At 42.6% G+C, this 16,688-nt stretch overlaps 1 protein-coding gene across 2 annotated transcripts; it reads right to left on the bottom strand.

Annotated features, from left to right (window-relative positions):
* Positions 1-466: 466 nt before the first annotated feature.
* On the bottom strand, positions 467-16,253 carry INCENP (inner centromere protein). Of its 2 annotated transcripts, XM_085298408.1 has the most exons (17): positions 16,022-16,253; positions 15,782-15,895; positions 14,096-14,889; positions 12,063-12,114; positions 11,895-11,928; positions 9,538-9,616; positions 8,930-8,981; positions 8,480-8,597; positions 8,259-8,393; positions 6,528-6,637; positions 6,013-6,133; positions 5,178-5,300; positions 4,386-4,558; positions 4,018-4,108; positions 2,812-2,925; positions 1,517-1,676; positions 467-807 (listed from the first exon to the last, which is right to left on the bottom strand). In XM_085298408.1, exons 1-17 carry the CDS (start codon positions 16,171-16,173, stop codon positions 593-595), a joined length of 2,637 nt encoding a protein of 878 aa, XP_085154534.1. In that variant the 5' UTR covers positions 16,174-16,253; the 3' UTR covers positions 467-592. The 2 variants fall into 2 exon arrangements, with proteins under 2 accessions (XP_085154534.1, XP_085154535.1); XM_085298409.1 differs by lacking the exon at positions 2,812-2,925.
* Positions 16,254-16,688: the final 435 nt, after the last annotated feature.

The following is a 16,688-nucleotide window of genomic DNA, read 5'->3' as shown; positions in this document are numbered from 1 at the left end:
GTAACATCATTATCAATATAGCTTATCCATACAATTGCACTTGATGTTGACAAAGTCTGAGTGAAAAAACAATCAAATTTTTGCAATCTGCAGACGAAGATCATACCTGCTAGTATCTTGTTCTTGGAGCAGTTCAATAACATATATTTGGATTCTACCCAAGATGCATGCAGTGGTCATTAGCTGTGCAAGTACTCTGGTTTTAGCCTTGGGATGGGCAGGAACAGTACTGACATACAACCTTCCTCTACAGCTGGCAGTAGCTACCAGGCTTGCTTGGCTGAAGAAGGAAGGATCATATTGCTTTAGGTGATGAGTTCTGATGACCTAAAGGTCTAAGCGTTTCCTAATTTCAGGTTAAGGTTAAAAGGAGACACATCTTTCAGCAGCAAGATCTCCCAAAAATTTGGTTTTGCCAAGTGGTTAAGAAAATAACCCCTCAAGACAGAAAACGCAAAAGGCCCACTAAGAGCTGACATTTATTCAATGCTAATACCTAAAGATTTACCGGCACTGAATAGTAACTTTTCTCCCCTCACCTAGATACAGAAATGCATAGCCACTATTCCACGAGAGACAGTCACTGCCCACCTCAGTACTTTTTCAGGCAGTACGGCAGACCAAGAACTGATTTGGCACCTGCAAACGGTGGGGAATTCCAGACAGCAGAGCTTGTGCGCTTGAAGTAGCGTGGTTTGCTTTTGTAGAAGATGTCCTCCAGCTTAGGGCTTGCAATCGCCCCAAAGAGTGCATCAACATTGGGTGGGTTGTAGTACTGGCGGATTACAGCTTGACTAAGCTGATTCCCTAGAGAAACAGAAGATTAGATTATCATTAATTTATTTTAATTGAAACTGCTGTGTACACTGCTTGCAAGCTCTATGTCCCTGCTCCCCTCATTACTAAGCATACGAGGAGTGAGACAGGAGAAACTCCTGTAACATTTGGTGCCTTAAGGCACACGGGTAATGCCTTAAGCTTTCACTTGAAGGGTGAATATCGCGTGTACTGAATTCTGTTCAGAACCTGAAGTTTACAAGAGGCAAGGTCTCGTAGCTTTTCCTCCTGCAGATACAATTAGTTTCCAGGCAACTTTTTAGCTCCCCTAGGTAGGTGGAACATCAAACAACAGTGGAACTGACACTTTCAGAAGCAGGATAAGAACAGGTCTGGAACTCAGCCTGTGATATCTGGACACAGGTATTGCTTTTTAAAGCCAGTGTCAAGCAGGCTCAAGAGCTCTAATTCAGAATATTCTTCCACTTGCACCGGCAAAATGACACTAGCAGCACAGTTGGCAGTTTAAAGAGTACTGTCCCCCAATACTAGGCTATGAAGGTCCCAGGTGGCAGAGAACTGACTCAACAGTCCACCCACACTGCCACAGGTTAGCACCTCCATGCAAGCAGGACTAACTAGGAAAAAAAAATGTATACCAGGTCTTATTAGTTGCAACAGAGCTGCAATAGGGAATGTTGGGAAYTCTCAATACAGGTTTCAACCTGCTGACACATACCACTAGCCCAGGCAGGAATGGGCTTTCGGGGCTGGCTTTCATCATCTGTAGAGTCATCACTATTCAGATCCATTCCATAGTTATTTGGATTTATCTTGGGGGGTTTAGGCCCTTTCAGGGCCTGTGGAGTCATCTGGTACGAACTGCATACAGGAGAATTCTAGAAGATGGATATAACAGTCATTAGCTACAATAGCATAGCACTACGTTTCACAGTTGTAGTGGGACACTTGAAAACTAAAATACCTCAGTACTCTACCTCTTGCCCAACTACAACTCTACATTGCCTTCTCCTTTTTAATTAGACTGCTTATGCAGCTATGTATGACATGGACAAGCCAGCAGTACATCTAATATAGAAACAGCAGTTCCACTTGATACAAGCAAGGCATAAATGAAGTTGCTACATCCTGAAAGCTGTAGCTGAGCAATTTCCTTCTTCAAATATTCTGCAACTAAAACTCTTGGTCTTGTTTAATAATATTAAATTGAACATTATCTTCTTCAGAAATGCAATATAGCACATATCAGCTCAGGACCAACTCTTATAATAAATTTGATAGAAACAGCATGATTGAGTGAAATGCAAAAAAAGTTGAAGAAAAACACAGAATAGATGAAAAGTTAGAACTGTATGTTTCACCAATCACAAAATGTAAATCAGTTCTTAAGAGAAATAAGTGCCTCTAGGAAACTGGAAACAGTTTTGCTCCTTAAAACAGTCATGAAATACAGCCTATGAAAGTAATTTCACTATTTTTGCATTTAAAGATTAAAATACATTGCTTTGCAAGCAGGTAGAATAAAGATCCTTATATTTGTCTTAAATGCTGCAGACAAAAATATTCACTTCCAGGGATCATCAAGTCACATCAGAAGAGTTCACAAATGCAATACTGGCCCACAGACTCTGCTGCCATCCTGTGGCTGTTTACATCTTTGAACTTAAATATTGCTATTTAAACATCTGATGTTTGTGGGGATCAGTATTCAAACTGAAGAAAATCAGAGAAGCAAAGGAACTTTAATAGCCACCCCCTTGTACTGACAACCAGAAAACCATAACAAATGCTTGTTGTTTCCATTCCCTCCTTTACACTTCAAGTCATTTACAGAAGGCCACCTGGAGTCAGCCTCAGATAACTAGGATAAGATTTTATAGGATCTCTTCATTATTGAAATGGAATTAAAAAAACATATGGTAAAACTGCCCATGGCAACAACACATTAGTGCTGGAATCAGAGTTCTCTGATGTGATCCCTTAAAGAAATTCCACCAGAGAGAGCAGAATTACCTCTTTCTTTTCTAGGTGCTGTGTTTGGGCTACATCTTTAGTCTTTTGTTCCTCTGGCAGTGTCTTGTCTTCTTGCTCCTGCCTCTTCTTCTCTGCTAGCCACTGCTCCTCCTGCTGGCAAGCCCACGTCACAAATGAATTAAGTTTAACTTCATTAACTAAGCTATTCTACTAACCCAGGAATCCATTTATTTGGCACAAAAAAAATCTAAATATCTAATTGGAAGTCTGAACGCCATACAGATGGTAAACAAAAACAATGCAGGACAAGTGGCGCACCAGACAAGCACTCTCCCACCAGTTGCCCGTCAACTTCATGAAGCTGACGCAGTAAGGCTTGCTGGGCACACTAGAATCCCCACCAAGGAACCCAACTCCCTGAAGGCAGTCAGACTTTTGCCATCAGTTGCTAACCACAGCTCTATCAAGTAGAATGACAATGACATAACACAAAGGTCGGGCTGTTTCCAGCTGTRCTTTCTACTCTCCCATTGGAATTATCTTGAAACAGAAGTGTGAATTCTCMTAATTCTTTTATAAAGTCAAAAAAGCAACAGTCCAAATAGCAAAGGGATTCCTGTAAAATCTCATTAGTTGTGAGGAAAATCCTTGAAAAGGGGCATTCCAAGAGTCATTTGAATAACCTTTGGGCTATTAGTCTCTGTTCAGGTGAAAACACATGTTCCTACTCAAGTAAAGCCTCAATGTGCCCAGCTACATCAGAAGTTTCTTCTTCAGTGCTACAAGCAGAAAAGCCTGCTTGGTTATTCTGTGCTGTCCTGACCATTGCAGAAAATAACCTGACAAAGTTTACTGTCTGTGCTTGTGTTTCTGTAGCAAACGGCACAAGTATAAAATTAAGATGTTGCTTCTAAGAAGCCTGGGCTTATTTATTGTTTGATACAGAGACAGGTGTGGACACATTTGGGCACAAAGGGGGAAGAGCCACAAACTTCAATTTAATTTGATGTGGGCAATATCTGTCCTGTCTTCTTGCACTGCTGCCATCTCAGGGGAGCGAGCACCATATTTTGAAAAGGACACAGAGTACACTCTACAGATAAAAGCACCTTTTAACTGAAGTCCAGAAGTGCAACAACTCAAGGTTCTTAGAAGCAGCTGAGCTATGGAGCTGTTAACAGTAACAGCTACTGAAGTCAGATCCACCTGGCTGTAAGTATCTACCAAGAAACAGGGTTTCCTTACTTCTTTCTTCTCCACCTCCTTGTGGAGCTGTTCTTTAGCAGCCAACACCTCCTTCTGTAGGCGAGCAGCCTTCTCCTGCTGTTCACGTTGCCTGAGAACCAAAGTAAACAGATCATCACACTCAGAACTACACAGGCATATTCCCCCACTCATGGGGCCTGCTGCAAGCCCCACTTTTCTTACAGCTCTTCAGGGCACTCCCCTCACTGTACACACTACTTTGTCAGGCCCAGAATTTCTTCCTAGCAGCTCATTACCCACAGCTGCGCTGACAGTACAAAACAGCTCTTCTCTGCTAGGACCTTTCAGTAGTGCTTCACTGCAAAATCCTGGCACAAAGTTTAGTAYATAAATGGGTATTATCTTACTTTTCTGCCTGGATCCTCTCCTGCTCCTTCTTCTTCTCCAGCTCCCTCTCTGCAGCCAGCTGCTTCTCTCTCTCTTGTTCTGCTTGCCTCTGCTCAGCAATCTTCCTAGCACGTTCCTGCTCTTCTTCCTTCTTCTTCTGCATTAGCTCTCTGTGCCGACGTTCCTCCTCCTCCTAGTAAGTGCAAGACAAGTTACTCACCCTACATTGTACAGAAACAGCTTCCAGAACAAACAAAACTAGGGTCAGCTTTTTTGAGCTGATCCTCAGCACCTATCACTACAGCAGCAAAACACACAACTAACAGGTAGAGCATATGCTTTCAAGGTAGCTACATCATCTTTTCAGTGATTTTTCATACTGGCCTTACTCTGTCCACCATGCACCCCACAGGGCCCAATGGCCACCATGCCACTCCACAAGCRGCAGAGGTGACAGATTAAGTATGTTACTTCTTCCCACATAACTGTCCAGTTTCCTTAACCGAGAAACTTAATAGTTGCTGATTCATAAATTAAGGTCTTCAGTAAGAATCTGGCCAGGATTGCAGAAGAAATGTGTCTTGTAGTCATCAATAACAGCTCACAATATATTGTAAAAGGAAGCAYAGCACTGCAGAGAGCTTTAAGCCTAAGCTTATTTCCTCACCAGTAGCAAAATTTTCACTCAGTTTCTTAGTGTAAATATTTTTACTGGCCTCCTCACCTACAAGATTGTGGCAGATCACAGCCCTGCTAACTGCATGCGAAATGACAGGCAACAGACGTATTAACACATGAACCCCAGGACAGACCTGTTGCAGTGCTTTTTGTTTTCTGGCCTCCTCATCATGCCTGCGTCGGGCCTCTGCGTCTTCCATTTTCTTGGCAGCTGCTTTCTTTTTGATTTTTTCTTCTGCCAACCTTTCTTCCCGCACCTAAGATAGGCAGAGAACTGTCCCATCTGAGACTAAGGTATTCAGCCAGATACATGTGTATGTGAAGTACCAAAACAGTAAATCTCAAAGATGAAGAGCTCCCACCCTCTTACAAAGCAAAGGCTTCTTCTTTGCCACTCGCAGTCAATGGAGCCTGTGCATTATTTTTAAACRGTAATAGTTAGGGAAACAGCCTTCCTTTGGATTTCCACAGGAAGGATTAAGATTCTGTTATTTTTACACCTAATAAAATGTATTCTGATGTTGTTGTAAGAATCATAAAATAAGTAAAGCACATAAAGGTAATTGAAGGCAGATGAACAATTGTTATGACCCTATTGCAAGTTTTCTGAAAACCTCAGATACAAGGAATTCTGGAGAAAGTATGCTTATTTTCACCCGTTCATCTATTAGTCAAACAGGAAAACAACTTGAGGTAAACAAAGCCAGCCTAAATACATCCCATTTAGATTAAAAGCTTTGTTTTCCAGAATTATTRATCTGCTATTAGCTGTAACTAAGACCAATACAGCAGCTCAAACTCACTGAATGCCTGGTTTTTGGAAAGATCTTTATTCAAAGATTTTCCAGTTCATTCTCTGGATTTCAGCAGCCTCAGCTTCTCTTCTGGAAGGCACATTAGCACAGCATGATTTACCTCAATGGATTCTTTGCTCTCCACAATGAACTCTACAGATACACTGGGTCTTACCTTCTCAGTCTTTTCATCAAACAGAGCTATCTTCTGCTCAATGCGCCTTTTCCTCTCTTCCTCCATTTGCTCTGCCCGTTCCCGAGCTTGTAACACTTTGCGCAGACGCTCTTCRCGTTTCCTGTAGGACACAGCCTAACTTTATCAATGTAGCCTAGATGAGTTGTAAGGTCTGTGGAAGGAACTCAAATATAAAGCAAAAAGACAAAGCTCTTGGGCAGCATGAAATTCCAYGAACTAAGTAGGTCATTAGTTTAAATATCAGCAATATTTTTAAAGCTTCATCTGAGACAGGGGACTTAAGGCGAAAGTCTGAATTGGCAATCAGGTGAAAAAGTTGAACTTTTTAGTAGCATCCTAGATAGACACTAACAGAACAAATATCATCTTACAGTGCRAGAGCAAGCTAACAGGAATTTTTGTTGCATGTATAGACTCTGCAAGACAAGTGACCTAGATGCAAGGACCTACAAGCCCAGAGAGCAATATGAACAAGGTAGAAAGCATATACTCACAGCTTTGCCTCTTCTAATCGCCGCTTCTTTTCTTCTTCCAATTTCTGTTTTCTCAGCTGTTCAGCCTCTTGCTTTTTCCTCAGTGTCTCTAGCTTCTGCCTCTCCTTTTCCTGAGGTTGATTAAAAAGTGATTATACCCAACTGCAAGGGCTTCTTTCTACCTCAGTGTGCTCAGGTAATTATGGACACAGAGACAACACCAAGGAGCTGTAACCACAGCCACAACCAGGGGACAAGCTTGAGAAAGAGCTCAAGTAGCTTATGATGTGGTCATACCTAGTTGGGAACAGATGCAATGAAAAACAAGGCAGTAGTGTTAATCTTTAAGAGCAAGAGGAGCTTGGAAATTGAAATAGAACCATCAGCTCCTAAAGTCCAAGAAGTTTCTGTAGAGGCTGCAGACAACACCACGACTTAAAAAAAAGAACCAAAAAAGTATTATCACTGCCAAGCATTACCACTGATTTCCTGTAGATTTATAGGGAGAGATGATACTCTAGGAAACACCTTSCTCACTTCAAATCAAAATTCCCATTGGCTTCTTTGCTTCCCACAAAGATTTATCTCACAGTAAACCACCATTTAGAGTCCTTATAGTTTGTCTCAGACACACAGTCAGCCCCATATACCACCTGCACAGAAATGCAGYGCATTTCCCCATTTTCGCAAACAATCCAGCTAACACAACCTAAGTATATTTATCAATCAGAAGAGCAAGATACAGCCAGAACTAAAGTCACAGCAAACAGATTAAGACAAACTAATTCAATGTTAGATTGAGTACAGCAATTGCCAAGTTATGGCAGCCCTAGGCTCAAAGCAAGTAAAATCACTGATAAGCAGGGTAAATATTCAGGTGATTAGTTTATGCTATGCTCCATATTGCAGTAAATTGGTTGTTATTTGTACCTAAACTAGCTAATTTAGAACTAACAATTATATCTTATTTTTCAAGTGTTGTTTAGTTTGTTTAGTGCTCAGATAAAACAGCTGAGGGGAAGCTGCCTGCATTGGAATGAAACCTAAAATACAACATTCAATGGAACAGAAGTAAAGGATTCACTGATCGGAAGAGTTCTCTCATCACATCAGCTCATTCACCAGTATGGAGATTAATCTCACTCATGTTCCTGCTGACATTAAAAGTTAAATCCTTCATCACTTCAACAGATGAGAAGTTTATCATTAGGGAATAGAGCAAGACTCATTAAGTAACAGCTGACAAAATATGACACCTTTAAGCAATACATACAGGCTAGAAGTCAGAAAACTTTAGTTTTTGCAAGATGTCTTCTGCATAAACAGAGCATGAAGGAAACCAACTCCCTTTGGAAGTCTAGAACCAGACCCTCTCAAATTCCATCTGCCCAAGAAACTACTCTGCTTTAGGTACAGGAACTTCCCCCATGATGCTGTAAACTTGAGTGTGGAATTGCATACCTCACTATAAGCAACACAGGCCTGTTATCTAATCTTTGTTAACAACTGGTTGCAACAATTAATACTCCGTCGATATCAATGCTTATTAGATTTGAACGTTGGCATACTCCTTCCACTAACCCATTCAGGACAAGTTCCTATTTCTTCCTGTAAGGCTGAGTTAGCTGGGTTGTTTGCTTCCTAAGTATATTATTCCTTGGTTTATTATGGGYTGTGAATTTTGTTTGGTATCTGTGCTTTAACTTGGACACCCACCATCTCCGAGGCTATGACTTAAGAGTCTCGTCTTACCTTAGGATCAGTTTGGAGAGGAGTGTTGTACCTGATAAAAGATTTCATTACACCATTTCTCCCCACAGAACTTGGGGTCATAAGGAGTTGGTTCTTCTGCACAGTGTGCAAAAATGTTTTGAAAGGACGTACAACCTGTGAGAAGAATGCCAAAGTGATCCTCAGGAGACTAAATAGGCAAGKGGTCTAGGTGCAGTGTATCAGGAACGCAAGCATCTTACTTTACTGGCTGGACAGGGAGGGGATGGGGTCTTTCTTCTTGGAGGAGAAAGCCCTCCATCTTCTGCTTGCTGATTGTCATAGCGTTGATCCACAGCTCTTTTGTAACTTGGCTTTCTCCTGCGAGGAAAAAATATAGATCATTATACGTGGTAAACCCTCCTGAGTGCCAGAGTCAGGTTTAAAAAAACACTGTCCAAACTTTTCTAGTTTAAAAGAAATTTCATTTTGTATACTCAAGTAGCTATTAAAGAAAATYTTTCTAATATGAAGGAAGACACAAATTAAATCCTCTTCTCGTTACAGGCAAAGAAGCCTCATTGCAAAAATTTCTTAGTCACAAAACATTGAAGCCATTCAACAATGTTTCAGTGTTGACCCTACTTTGAGCAGGGACCAGGACTAGAGATCTCCAGAGGCCCCTTCCAACCTGGATGATTCTATGAATATACCTGGCACTCTGGGGTGGTTCCTGGGTTTCTTCAWTCTTATTTAAGTTACTTTCTGAAAGAAAACATAGTTACTCAGTTAGTTCTAGCCAAAAAAAAAATCCATTCTGGCAGAGTTTTGAGTACAGACATACTTAGGAGCTCTCTCTCCTGACTAAATATGCCTAACAAATTATGCACAGCAGGACCTTATTTGCTTTCAGCAAGTAACCACACAGCATCATTCAAAGCATAAAGTAAAGCTGTCTGAAATCATCTGTTATGCAGTTTGCATTAATACAATGCTGTGATGCTCTGCAAAGCTTCAGAGCAACTGCCTGCTTCTGCATTCAACTACCCCTTCCAGGAACTTGCTAACATATCCCTCCACCCTTATTACATCACAGCCTATTTCTACGCATTTCCCTGGGCAGAAAAGACAACTCCAGCACAGAACTTCCAGTTCTTAACCTCTTGAAAGAAATTTTTGCTTGTCAAAGATCAGATTAGTCTTTMATTTTTAACCTGATCAGGCTCTCAAACAAAATAGCTAATCTTTCAGATTTCCTGGTCTCCCAACAAAGCCATGACTTCATTTAAATTTCTGCTTGAAAGAAGCCTCTGGAAGTTACCTTTGTTGTTAGTCTCCTCCAGCTGTTCATTTCTGCTGAGATTTTGAGTGTGAAGTGACATTCTTGGACTTTGGAGATTCTGTAGAAAAAGCAAATAGGTTTTAGCACAATTCTCACACAGAAACAGCCACTTACTGTTTCAAACCATGATGTCATACTGATTTAGACAGTTTGCAATATTGCAAGGGAATACATACTAGAAAGTAGTGGTACCAGCACCTAGACTTAAGTCCTTAGCTCCAGCTGTGAAAGATATTTCAGGACACCRCCTTACTAAACTCCTTGCTGTCATGTCATCACTAGAAGCACAGACTTTAACATGGAGCATGAATGCACACTGTGGGATTTGCTACTCCAACTGAACAAGCAAACTCATAAGCCATTAAGGACAAAGCTTTCCAAGATGGTTATCAGTTTRTGGTTGCTGGAGTCCAGGCAAAGAATCAGACACAGCTCATTTTACTTAGCAAGGACAAACAGACAAGCAGAGAGACAGTGACTACAAACAGCTCATGTCCTTGATTTATCTACTTCTGTTACTAATGTAATATGTGCTGCTATTTTGCTTCTGTGCACTTAAACTGGTATGAAATTACTTTAGTTGTAATAATGGTTTTATATGCCTATGGGAAGCCGRCAAAGGCTTTTGAAACCTGCACTTTGCTAGCAATAAAAGCATCACTTCCACTGTAAGTATCAAGACCTGCCCCTCCACCTGACCTTGGACAGCAGGTAGGCTGGCAGCCACAAATAAGGTGGAAAGTTTCCACACTTCTTTTTGCCTTCTCTAAGAAAGCAGTCTCATCCAAAGTACAGAGTCTCATACTAAGTATAACATAATAGTAGAAAGGATCTRTAGGCAAACAAAAGCATATGATCTGAAAAACTCAGATATCAGACCTGAGAAAAATCTGGTAACAGCATGTATACAGGTATTATCTTTATCTGTTCCTATGGACACAAACATTTTCTGTTTTGAAGAAGTTGCTGAGTCACTGCATTTTCAAATTACTCAATTCCCAAAAGTAGTCTTTGGCAGGAACTAAACCATGTTTGGTTTGCTGAGAAAAATGCCGATAGAGTGGATAAGGTAACCTAGTGGCCAAGGCTAATAACMAGGTGGGTTATAAGATTTTACTACCAACAGCAGTGGCACAGAAATACAACATGAAGGTCAACAACAGATCAAATACATCACGCAGACTAGAAAAATTGCATTTACAAATGCCTGAGGATGTACAAACAAAAGATTAGTCCTATTCACATATCTGCAAAGCAGATTTCCCCTCCCACTTAACGTTTTCACTTCAAGCTTTTCCACAGCTGTAACTCAGACAAGCTAAAATCATCCATGGCCAATAGAAGAACCGCACTTATTTGAACTTTCAGAGATGGTAGAAAAGCACAGCTAAAAAAGTATGTATAAGCCTGTCCTTCCTTATTGAAGCAGCAGAGCTTCATCATAGAGCATATGATGCTCCATCTACGCTCCAGCATAGAGCTCCATCACTTTCAATAACCAAAGACTGAATTCATGTGATTCTGCACAAAATCCTAGGATTTCTTCCTCATGAGGCCAGTGAGAATTCTGAAGGAAGATGTTTTGACTTGAACGATATTTGCAGATTTCTGTGGTCACCATAACACAAACTGACGAGCTTCATATAATTTGCAGAGCCAATGAAAACGTCAAAAGAAGCTTTTAAAATACCAAAATAGTAATAGTGTCCAAACTCTGCACAACCAAAGTCCTTTTTTAAATTTCAATATTATTTATCCGCATGGATAAAGATTCCACATTGAATAGAGTTTGTCTCCAGCAAGAGCCAGAAAGCAGGCCCCTATTCTGAATACCAGCAATACAAAGGTCTGAATTTGGTGCTGTTACATAAGATGAAAAAAGAGAATACTATTTTCTAATTTCAGCTAGCCTTCACTTTGCAGCATCTCAGATTATAACATGATACTGACAGGATAACTCAACTTGCATCCAAAATAAGCCTCAAGTCACACGTGCTCATTCATTCTCCCAGATAAAACTTTTCTCGATTTTGTTTTACTGATTTTGGGAACATTGTGATCACATACTGATTTTGGAACATTGTGATTGACTTGACAATATCAAACTTTATCTCTAGTCTGTCTATGGAAGCAGATAGGCTATAAATAGGCTCATGTATGTATTCAACTGCTCTAAGCTTTCTTTATTCAATTTATTCATTTCTTTATACAACCATGTTGACTGAACTTGGCTGTGTTAGAGTCCTCCTAATCCCCCAAYAAACAGATGTACTTAACACATTTCAGTCACAAGTTCACACAAACAGAAATATTTTTAACATCTGCTCAAATCTTACCAACTTTGAGGGGGTACAAGGTCCAGAGTGAGGTCTACAAAAAAAAGGAAAGAAGGCAGCCATGTTTAATAGTTATCTGCAAACAGTGCATTTTTTAATCAAAAATGCCACTGAAAAMGTCTCCAACCATGATATCAAGGCTAAAGGAATCTCTTTAGGTAGCCTCACCCAGTTTTGAAAACTGTTTCTTCATCCACTGGCACTTCTCCAGACCTAGGACCTGAATGGAAAGAAAAGCCAAAACTATAATACACAAGTACAAGCTAGGACTCATTTAAGACTTTGTAGAGGCATTTGCTCTGCCTCCTGTGTTACTGCCCTGCAATTCAGAAGCGTGCTGCTTCAAGCAAGGGCAACTTAGGTGGCAGTAGAAAAAACATTGCCTGCAATTACAGATGAGTTCAAAGTGAAATTTCATGTGCTTACATTAAGACTGACAAGTCTGGGGCTCAGATTCATTTTGTAGGACCATATCCAAACACAAGCATTATTTACAGTCAGAGTGCTGCTTCCTGCTAAGTATTCCAGCTACCTCAATGCTATCTAGCTTTGAAGTATCAACAAAGACTGTAAACCACTATTAAGGAGGAGATGTAGCCTCCATATTAGAGAAGCGTAGACATTGCAGTCACTGTGAGAATATGGAGCGTGCTGCATCAGGGCTCCCATACTTCCATTTGAGAATTTACAAAAATACAAACACCCRTGTTGTACCCACATCCAGTGCAGTCTGAAGCAGAGACAACAGAGGTCTGTGGAATTGCTTAATACCTATGCAACAGCCACACGCTTTGGACCTTCAGACATTAACCAGCTTGACTGGAGCTGCCTGAAAAACATCAGTTATTCTCCTTACATCCAGTACTTCAAACTGTGCAGAAAAGTCTTCTCAGGTTTTGCTAACAGAGGGAAGGAATAAAACCTTCCTTAAGCCTCTCAGATAATCCAGATCCTGATGATGAAAACTTATTTAGACCACATAAGATAAAAAACTTCTGTGCCACTTCATCTAAACTACAGCTGAGAACACCATTCCTACAATTTCATTTTTACTTAGGGAACCCGCAGAGCAGAGTCAGAAGCTAACACAGAGCTCTTGCATTACCCTGTTACCAACACAGGGAAAGCCACAGGGAGCACAGTATTGTGTTTCTGGAAAATCATTCCGACAGAACAGTTGGTTGAGTTGGTATGAAGAAAAATGTTAAAGTGTTTGTCTAAACATATCCAGTTTTTGCTGTACAAGTATAATATTTCAAGRCGCTTCAGTTTTATACTGAGTTTTATACAAATCCTACACAACAAGAACACTGTAGAATAAAACATTACAGCAACATTCTTTCAACTACTATCCTTTGAACCAAGTATGCTGTGCAAAACAGCCAATCTCTCCGGAACTTCTGACACCCTGAACCACACAGGGAAGCCTCTCTTGCATCATCTGCATTTCAGGAGTCATTTATTTATTCATCACTTAATAGCCACTTGTTTTTTGTCTGCTGCTCAGCTCAATAGAAATGATGCCATCACTTTGTTTTCTTGCAGTAAATTCAATGATCACATTCTAGCAGCAAGAACATTTAGAACATTTAAATCAGTTTACATTCTTCACAGAAATGTCTCTACTGTAACTTAAAATGGTCTTCCAAACTTTTGTAATAGATTTACAGAGTTCAGCCTCAAAATTTTCTTCTCAAAACTGGAGTTCTAGAGCTATGAGCAGATTCTGTTTAAAGAGCAGTAGATTAAAAAAAAAAATAGCCACCTTGTTTCCCAGAAAACACACAAGCTTTTGTGAGAGCCTATACCCCTCTTAAGAAGCRGYTSCTRSYAGSARCYGCTTAAGAGCCCCATCCATTGGCTTCCTCTTTAACTTGACAAGCAGCCACTGAAGACACTTAGAAGGCCTTAAGCTATTCTCCCATGTGATAAACAAGGCCAAATTTGTAGGCTGTAAGTTATTAGCTAGCACAGTTAATACATCAAAGGTTTCTCTATACAGCTAGGTTTCTAGAAAGCCACTTGAACGCACATTTATCTGAATGTTTGTCTAACCTAGGAAGATCACCCACTCTACCTAGATGGAAAAATCAGCTGTGTAACATAGCTTTTCTTCAGCRGTAGAAAGCAGCAAAGCAACAAAGTAAATACAAATAGCTCAAAGCAAAACTTTTCTGATAACAGATAACATTCAAACTTACAGTTCATGCGACTGGAGGACACAGATGTCTTTTGAGCTGCCTTCCTCTTAACCATTGTCCTGCTGACAGATTTCCGGATCATACTTTCCCTTTTGCTGGCTAGTGAGTATTTCTCTGCCAACGAGGTCCTGCGAATCATGGAAGGCCTACCCATCAGACTTCTGCGCACCGAGCGACGGCTCAACCTAGAGCCTGTAGGAGTCCCTGGACTATCCCTTATACATCGGGGAAGCTCCTTCTCAGGCTCCTCATTATGCTCTGGTACCTGAGAAGAGACATCTACCTCCTCCACCTTATGCTCTTCATTTACAGTGACTGTAGTATCAGCTGCATTTGCAATCTTCAACTTAGATGCACTCCTGCTTTCTCCTGTGTCTTTTGCCTCAGGGGTATGAGGCACCGCCAACATAGAGGCTGCAAGCACAGGCTGCAATTTTGCAGCACTGCTTTCCTTTGGAGAAGCATCATTTGGGTGCAATAGGATGGTTGTGGAGACCTTCTCTGCTGATTTAGATACACTCTTCTGCACGTGTAACTCAGCACTGATGCGATCACTGACACTAATTTCTACTAAAGGAACTTTCCCTTCTACTGTCTGGATAGAAGGCAGGGACTCAGCAGGGGCTTCTGAGCACTTAGCAGGCGTTGCCCTCTGGGATCTTGTCAGTTGCTGAGATGGAGAGACTTCTTCAGCCACAGCCCTGATTAGTTCTAAGTTTTCTTTATTTTGAAGTCTTTGAGAATATCGCTTGGAGGGTGCTGGTTTGATGCTGCTTTTCCGCCGTCTAGATAATCTAACAATAGAAACAGCATGTTAGGCTGGAACTGGATTCAGGAATAGACACAAATTCCTAACAAAACAGCTACGTATCTATCCATTTAGAGATTAGAGATCACTATTTTCTGWCTGAAAACACAGTAAGTAAAAATAGTTTGCCCACATGTCTGTGAGGCCTCTGTACAGCAATTTACTAGTGTTCTGTAAAGCATGTGCTAGAAACAGCATAGGGCTTGAAGCACTCCCTTAGATAAATTGGAATGTGCAGGGATAACAAAACTSAAAGATGTAGGAGAACCAATTTAAGAGTTCAATGTACTCAGAAAACTAATTAAAATAACATTTTAGGAAAGAAGAGTGCCAGAGAAAGAAAAAATACAGACATATAAGAAGAAACTGACTGACAAAAGTCAAGATATTTACACAGTGCATTTTCAACAGAGAACCTTGATGTTATAACACATTTAGACCACTAGGTTAATAACAGCTCTGGAATGAAACACATAACTGAACCTTTAATAGTACAAAAGAAAAAGAATTAGAGAAAAGATTATGGGGAGACGACTGTCTTTGCGCAACGTTTGTTTCTCAAGCAAGCTTTTCCAGGCTTTCAGAAGCTTACACCTATCTTTAGGCTTCCTTCGAAATAAGCCTTTGTATTATATCTTTAATCAAGTTATCCTTTCTCATAAAACCGCTTTTCAGCTGTGACTTTTTGGACCCCAAGCAGCAGTAACTTCATGCTTGCTCCCCAGCTCCTGGCCTCTAGCCCCAGCTTTCCGGGAGTGAAAAGGGGCAGGCCGCCACGGTGGAGGCGGGGACCCTTCCCGCTCTAAGAGCCCCGGGGAGGGAGGTGACGACCCCGGGGCGCTCCCTGAGCGCGCAGCGGCCGGCGGCGCCGGGCTTACCTCTTCCTGCCCAGCTCCTGGGTCTCGTCTTGCAGGACGGACAGGCGCTTCCTCCTCTGCCGGTTCCGCTGCGACGGCGTCTTGGGCATCAGCTCCGGCTCGTCGCTGTAGTGGCTGCGCGGCAGGGAAAGGGGGGAAGAGAGATGAGGGTAGAGGCCCGACGGGGAGAGGCCGCTAACAGCGCCTAACGGTCCGGWCCGGCGCGTGAGGGAAGCGGGGGGATGGGAGGGGGGAAGGTACCTGCTGAACATCCTGGCCGCCTCCTCGCGGATCTCRCGCAGCCACACCAGGTCCGTGTCGTCCACCTGCCGCAGGAACTCCGCCAGCCGCCAGTTACACAGCGCCGGCAGCTGCACCGGGCCCTTTGTCGTTGTTGTCGCCGCCGCCGCCATCGCCTCGGCAATAGCTCCTCGCCGCGCCGCGCCGGCCCTAACCGCCCGGCCCCGCCTTCCTGCCGCGCTGCGCGCCTGGAATTCAAACCTAACGCCCGGCCCGCGCGTCACCGCCCCGCCAGCCTATCGCCTGCAAGCCGCCCCGAGCGCGCCCTTCCCATTGGCCGGCGGGAGGCACCGGAGCGCTCAAAATCTAGGCTCCTGGGGGAGGCCCCGCTGAGGAGGCGGGGACTGCCCAGGGACGGGAAGGCAACTAAGCTCGTGGCTTTAAAGGGAGGGGTGATGGGCAGGGGAGCTGGCCAATTAGAGCCCCCTGGGGAGGGGCGCTCTGATTGGTGCCGGCCGTGGTGGCCGCGGGGTGGGGAGGGCGGCGGGGGTGCGCGAGGGCGCCGCGGTGGGGCGGGCGGCGTCCCAGGGGGCGGGCGGCCCGGGGGGCTGCGACCCCTCGGGGAGGGGCGGGCAGTTGTGCCGCGGGGGCCCACCCCGTTGCAGGGGCCCCCAACGGGCAGCTTGTG

Source organism: Rhea americana, unplaced genomic scaffold, assembly GCF_003343005.1.
Source record: "Rhea americana isolate MKP2758 unplaced genomic scaffold, rheAme1 scaffold_139, whole genome shotgun sequence".
Lineage (NCBI taxonomy): Eukaryota > Metazoa > Chordata > Aves > Rheiformes > Rheidae > Rhea > Rhea americana.
The sequence above is the reverse complement of the archived record's forward strand: the minus strand, read 5'-3'. Positions and strand labels throughout refer to the sequence as shown.